Raw genomic sequence first — 7,072 nt, 5'->3', positions numbered from 1 at the left:
AACTGCGTAGCATAAAAAACTAAACGTTAGTTCATCTTTGAAAACAGTACGAAGACTATCAAAGAAAATCTTTCATAAAATATTACATTTAAAAAGTTTTAAATCCTTTAAAAGCTAAAGACGATATAAAGGGCTCAATGTTGATTAACTTCGGTTTCCAAGTTAGGACCGCCTACTCTAAGGAAAGGTCTATATAAACAAAGCATTAAAATTTATTTTATATGTTTATAAAAAATGGAAAGTTAATCGAAGAGGCCTAATAAAGGCGGAGAGATATAAAATATATAGAGGAAAATCTATAACGTGATAAGATAATTACTAAAAGCCTAAACACACTTCCGTCTAAGGGAAGGGTCGGCCATTTAAAAATGAAAGAAAGTCCATACTCTCTTTGTCACCATAATTAAATCTATCCAAAACGAGTTCAAGTTTTGAGATGAAGATAAAACACCTGCATAGCGAAAGCTCAAAACTAGAATAGTGTACTTCACCAATAGTTGTGAAAACAAATCCAGTTAGCAACAGCGAATTAGTAGGTCTTGCCGGTAGCCCGACAGAGAGAAAATTGAGTTCTTTGTTTACATTGAGTACTGAGTACCTGCACGACAGATGGCGCTGTTGAAGTACACCCCCTACCTGCATAGCGATCGCTGGCGGATTTTTAACGTAGAGTTTTCTGTCGAGCAACAGAGTTGCAGCTTATATAATCACCGGCTAAGTTAAATATTGGAAATTACATAACTTTACGTTATTAGTCGTAAAAAATATTAAACATAGTTTTTTTATGATTTACAGCCATATTACTCACATATTCAAATTACTGTACACATTATTCAAGAATTTTTCTTTAATTCTTAGCAGATTAAAGTACTAATTATTTCTATAAACCTCCCTTGATGTTCATATTGCCTCTCTATGGAATCCCAGTTATTGGACCCTTACCCCTAAACAAGGACAGATCCAGACTTTTCAGTGAGGAAAAAAGGGCACCTGTAATCACTTAAAAAGGCACTTTACAAATCTGCTCAAAAATTAATGGAATAGACAATATCATTAGAGAAGAACCAAAAACCACTTCCCAGGTGTCCGACATAACGAGGTTCATGTTTATAATCATTGCCGTGATAACTGTGTCATGACAGTTGTCTACATTTTAGAATATAGGCTACTACTTCGTATTTTAATGTTCTCAAGAAGGCACCTTGAAAACTCGAAAGGGCACTTTCAAAATTTGAGGGGGGGTTAGGACGTCGTTAACCCCCCCTCTAGATCCGCCCTTGCCTAAAACTAAAAAAGTAAACTATTCAAACAATCTAGCCATTAATGGCAATGAACCAATAGCGTGGGAAAGTTATATTGCATTTGCCTTCAGTCTCTGCATTGCTGTCAGGTTTGGATGACAGGCCCCATACTATAGTTTGTTCAGATTTAGATTTTTTGTGCTTAAAGAGATTTATTATCATAGATATTGTTATTAATTACTGCATAGACTGGTCCAGAAAAGTGTTTCTGGGTGATAGCAATCCAGATTCTCTTTGTTTCTAGTGTCTGGTGCAGTATTATTATTATTACTATTACAGTAATTGCTAAACTACAACCCTAGTTGGAAAAGCAGGATGCTATAAGCCCAGGGGCTCCAACAGGGAAAATAGCCAAGTGAGGAAAGGAAATATGGAAAAATTAGATTTTTAAGAAGAGTAACATTAAAATAAATATCTCCTTTACAAACAACAAGCACTTTAACAAAACAAGAGGAAGAGAAATAAGAAAGAATAGTGTGCCCGAGTGTACCCTCAAGCAAGAGAAATCTAACCCAAGGCAGTGGAAGACCATGGTACAGAGGCTATGGCACTACCGTTCAAAGGCCTCACTGTTCTTTTTATGAAAAATTGTTTCTTTGGTTGGCGACCAAGCTAAAAGTTCAAAGTGTAAAATGCAACTTGCTTTTACTTCAGGGGAAATCCAGAAAACAAGGGTAGATGATTATAGCAGGGTTGATGACAATAATGCACTACCACTGAACTCTAATACAGCACTTAAAAACGAGTCTACTTTTCATAGAGACGAGCTCCAAAAGGTCTTGATTTCTTTAGGTCCTTTTGTGTAGTTTAAAGAGGTCGGAGAGTCTTTGGTTAAAGGCTGTACATTAATACCTTGGGATATGAGCATAATGCGTTCCAGGACCGAGGTCGCATGTCAATGTACTCGTATCTCATATCAATTTTTCCCTTACAAAACAATTGGAAAAAATAATCCATTCCCACCCTCTTAAAAACACCCAAATCAATGATATAACAATGTAAAAACATGTTCTTAATTGTTCAAATTCACAACATACTCTCACAAAATGACATAAATGACTTTTGGACTGTGATCTGCAATAAAATGTAGCTGTATTATGGAGTTCTTACCTTCAAGACAGATGGTAGCGGCTAACGGCGGTGTGTGCGGAGGAGGGAGGGAGGAAGGGAAGGAGAGAGACATAAATGGTACATGTTCGTTACACTATTGCTTACATTACGTATCTTAACACTTACATAATCAAATTTACTTAATGGAATTAGCTTACAACATCACTTAATTTTAAAATAAGTTTTAATCTTATGTATCTTATTTCCTACTTTTTTATTTTCCTTTTTTCACTCTTCCTCACTTGTCTTAACTCTTTTTCCCTTGCTTTCATCTTCACTTGTTGTAGGCCTTTTAAAAGAAAACCTATCCATGAAGATTTGTTTCTGTCTCCCTTTCAACATGTTGCAGAAGCGACTTAGGCAAGTGTCGTCGTAATAAGCTGAAGCACAACCACAAGACCATTTGTCTGGATGTCTCTTTTCTACAAAATCAGACACTTCCTGCCACTTGGCCAACACTTCCTTAATGTCCTTCGAAGAAAGGCGTTCCTCCGGTTCTGCCTCCTCGCTACTGAGCTCTAGCAACACCTCCATATGTTGCATCTTCTGGACCTCTATCAATTCCTCCATCGTGAGCTCTTCTTGATGCTCCTCGACAAGGTCGCTTACATCTGCCTCATCTACCTCCATCCCCATGACCTTTCCAAGAGATATGATCTCTTCCAACAGAATGAGTTTGGGATCAGGCTGCAGCATATCAAATCCTTTGAAGTCCCTTCCAGTTACGGAATGTGGCCACAATTTTTTCCATGCTGAATTTAAGGTTCTTCGCGTTACACCCTGCCATGCTTCATCAATAATTTTCAAGCAATGAACAATATTGAAGTGGTCCTTCCAAAATTCACAAAGGGTGAGATTGGTGTTTGTAACATCGAAGCATTTCTTAAACAAATGCTTCGTGTACAGTTTCTTGAAGTTGGAAATGATCTCTTGGTCCATAAGCTGGAGTGGTGTGGTGTTGGGTGGGAGATAGAGGACCTTGACAAACTTGAATTCTTCAAGAATGTGCTCTTCAAGACCAGGACGGTGACCAGGGGCATTGTCTAGGATCAGAGGACATTTTAACGGCAGGTTTTTCTCCAACAAATACTTTTTGACTGCCGGACCAAATCACAGATTAACCTACTCTGTGAAGAAATGTCTCGTAATGCAAGCCTTTGGATTTGCGCGCCACATGACTTGGAGTTTTTCTTTCAAGATCCTTTGGCTCTTGAAAGCACGTGGGTTCTCTGAGTGGTACACCAGAAGTAGCTTGACCTTACAGTCACAGCTGGCATTGGCACACAAGGCTAGAGTCAATTGATCCTTCATGGGTTTATGGTTCTGCAGTTTCTTCTCCTCAACCGTGATGAATGTCCTCCTGTGCATCTTCTTCCAAAAAAGGCCAGTTTCATCATAGCTGAAGACTTGTTATGCGATGTAGCCTTCTTCAGCAACAAGTGAGGCACAACGTTCGACGTACTCCTCTGAGGCTTTCACGTCAGAACTTGCAACTTTCTCATGCTTCACAAACAAGTGGATACTAGTTTGCTTTTTGAAGTTATCAAACCAGCCACAACTGCCTTTGAAGGTCTCCACTGGCGTCGATGTCTCCCCACTCTCGCCTGCTTCCCTCTGTTTCAAGTCTTCATAGATTGCGCTGGCCTTTTCACAGATGATTGCCTCAGTCACGCTATCTCCCACCAACTGCTGCTCCTTAATCCACAACAACAGAAGCCTCTCCATCTCATCATTTACATCACTTCGTAGCTTCGACAAGATGGCTAGGCTTTTCAAAGGCTTCGTGCTGTTAATAGCATCCTTCTGTTTGAGGATGGTACATATTGTCAATAAACTCCTCTGGTAATGGTGGGCCAGCTCAGACACTTGTACACCACTCTCATACTTCTCGATACTTTCACGTTTCACCTCAATCATCATCATGCGCTTTTTCTTATCACTGCCCTAGTTTCCACTCGCATACTTTAGACCCATGACTAAAAAGTTAATTGTAAACAAATTACCGTTAAAAACACGTAAATAATTCAAACTGTATGGGCAATGCACGGAGATGTGTTCAGACATCAGTTCCCACGCGCTCGACCACCTAACGTCAGCATCTGTAAGCTGACGTATGTTGGGACGTAAGTTGCTCGTATCTCAAGGTATTACTGTATTTCTAAACTAACTTGCCCTATTATTATTATCATTATTATCATTATTATTATTATTATTATCATTATTATTATTATTATTATTACAAGCTAGGCTATGGCCCTAATTGGAAAAGCAGGATTCTTTAAGCCCAAGGGTTCCAACATGGCAAAATAGCCCATTGAGGAAAGGAAACAAGGAAATAAATAAACTACAGAAGAATAAACAATAAAAATATTTCAAGAACAGTAACAACATTAAATCAGATCCTTCACATGTAAACTATAAAATCTCATATATATATATATATATATATATATATATATATATATATATATATATATATATATATATATATATATATATTTATATATCAAAAAGAAGAAGAGAAATCAGATAGAACAGCATGCCTGAGTGTACCTCCAAGCAATAGAACTCTAATCCAAGACAGTGGAAAGCCATAGAACAGAGGCTAAGGCACTATCCAAGACCAGAGGACAATGCTTTCTCCAAGAGCAGCTTCTTACCATAGCTAAAGTCTCCTATCCTTACCAAGAGGAAAGTAGCCACTAAGCAATTACATTGCAGTAGTTAACCCCTTGAGCAAAGAAGAATTGCTTGGTAATCTCAGTGTTGTCAGGTGTGAGGACAGAGGAGAATGTGGTAAGAATAGACCAGACTATTCGGTGTATGCGTGTCGGTGTATGCGTAGGTAAAAACAAAACGAGCTGTAACCAGAAAGAGGGATCCAATGTAGTGCAGTACTATCTGGCTAGTCAAAGGACCTAATACTAGGAATATTCTAGACATATTTAAGGCCCTTCATGGACAGAAACCACCGTTGGTAGGATAAACCGTGGCAGTATTAAGACATCATTGGCCTAAAGCCAGATCCAAGGGTAGACAAGGTCACATCTCTGTGCTGGATACCAAAGGTGCTATTGACTTGAATAAATTTGAAAGAATAAGCCTTCTTTCCCAGTTTATTCTTGGAAAATTGAGTATCCTAGCAGATCAGTTAGGTAGAGAAAGTCCAAAGGAATGGTCACTACATTCATAAATATGTCTAGAACAAAAAGACAGAGGGATTTTATTCAGCAGTTCTCCATTCCTTGGCATAAAGGTAGATGCCTTCTTAGAAGATTCGTCAAATATGGACCTTTACGCATTTTCACCATTCGTCATGATTAACCAGGTAATAAATTCAGAATTCATACGAACAGCAAGATGAAACTGGTAATTCTGTGCCCCCAATAGGAATGGTTCACTGATCTCTGGCCTATGTTGTCAAATGTATCCAAGAATGTTACTACAGTATACAGAATTAATCTTCTCAGACAACCAATTTCAAAGGTGATTCATCCAAAACCCTACAAGGTACATCGAACTGCATGGAGATTATCCAATTTTTCAGAAACTAGGTTTTTGCAGTCCCCTAGATTGTCTTTCATAGGTTCCAGATTATTTACTAATAATCTGCATCAAAGACGATAGAATGTTTGTTCCGATTGGATTACTGTATATCTAGAAATGTATCAATTACTCTATTTGACGGCCTATAAGATGCACAGGCATATAAGACGCATCCTCCTTTCATCACGTCAGATTCATGAAAAAAGTTTTTAGCGTATTTAAGCATATATTGTTGAAAAGTCTAGCTGTACATTACACAAGCAGAAACATACTGCATATTTCCACACATAAGAAGACCTTCAGAGAAGACAAGGTTGAAAATCAAGTTAAATTATCTGCTGTATATGACGACTGGTGAATTACAAAACCATCAGTGTATAGGACACTCCAAAATGAAACCATTGTTCTCTAGTCTTGGGTAGGGGCACAGCCTCTGAACCATGGTCTTCCACTGTCTTGGGTTAGAGTTCTCGTGTTTGAGGGTACACTCGGGCACACTGTTCTTTCTTATTTATCTTCCACTTGTTTTGTGAGGTTTTTATAGTTTATATAGGAAATATTTACTTTAATGTTGTTACTGTTCTTAGAATATTTTATTTTTCCTTATTTCCTTTCCTCACCGAGCTATTTTCCATGTTGGGGCCCCTGGGCTTATGGCATCCTGCTTTTCCAACTAGGGTTTTAGCTTAGTAAGTAAGTAATAATAATAATAATAATAATAATAATAATAATAATAATAGGCTAGCTTTAGCTGTATACTTAAAAATTCAAAATAAATTAAATAAAGACAATTTTATATCATACTTTTGCTAAACAAGCCAGTACGCCACATAAAACCGAAACCATTACTTTGTTTACATTTCATCACCAACCATAACGATCAAACGAACAATTTTCACACGAAAGTGATAATTAATGATACTAGGAGCCTATGTTAAATATTGTTATGACAAATATTTCAATTGTCATATCCCTAAAAATTCCTATACAGTACGTCACATAGCATAAAAACCATTTTGTTTGCGTTTAGTCAACAATAACAAAGTACCGCTAATGACAGTATGATGCGACAGAGATGATGGTGCTTGATTGGAGAAAGATAGGATAATTAGAAC

The 7,072-nt window shown here is 37.6% G+C and overlaps 1 protein-coding gene across 1 annotated transcript; it reads right to left on the bottom strand.

Annotated features, from left to right (window-relative positions):
• Positions 1-3,821: 3,821 nt before the first annotated feature.
• Positions 3,822-4,331, bottom strand: LOC137632871 (putative CENPB DNA-binding domain-containing protein 1). Its single transcript, XM_068364966.1, has one exon. The coding sequence runs from the start codon at positions 4,329-4,331 to the stop codon at positions 3,822-3,824; it is 510 nt and encodes a 169-aa protein (XP_068221067.1).
• Between the last annotated feature and the right edge of the window lie 2,741 nt (positions 4,332-7,072).

This window comes from Palaemon carinicauda, chromosome 42, assembly GCF_036898095.1.
Source record: "Palaemon carinicauda isolate YSFRI2023 chromosome 42, ASM3689809v2, whole genome shotgun sequence".
Classification (NCBI taxonomy): Eukaryota; Metazoa; Arthropoda; class Malacostraca; order Decapoda; family Palaemonidae; genus Palaemon; species Palaemon carinicauda.
Note: the sequence above shows the minus strand (reverse complement) of the source record. Positions and strands in the feature narration are given on the sequence as shown.

What these genes read in the sequence shown, in the direction of transcription:
- LOC137632871 (XM_068364966.1), bottom strand. Translation starts at nt 4,331, where the DNA reads ATGATGATTGAGGTGAAACGTGAAAGTATCGAGAAGTATGAGAGTGGT.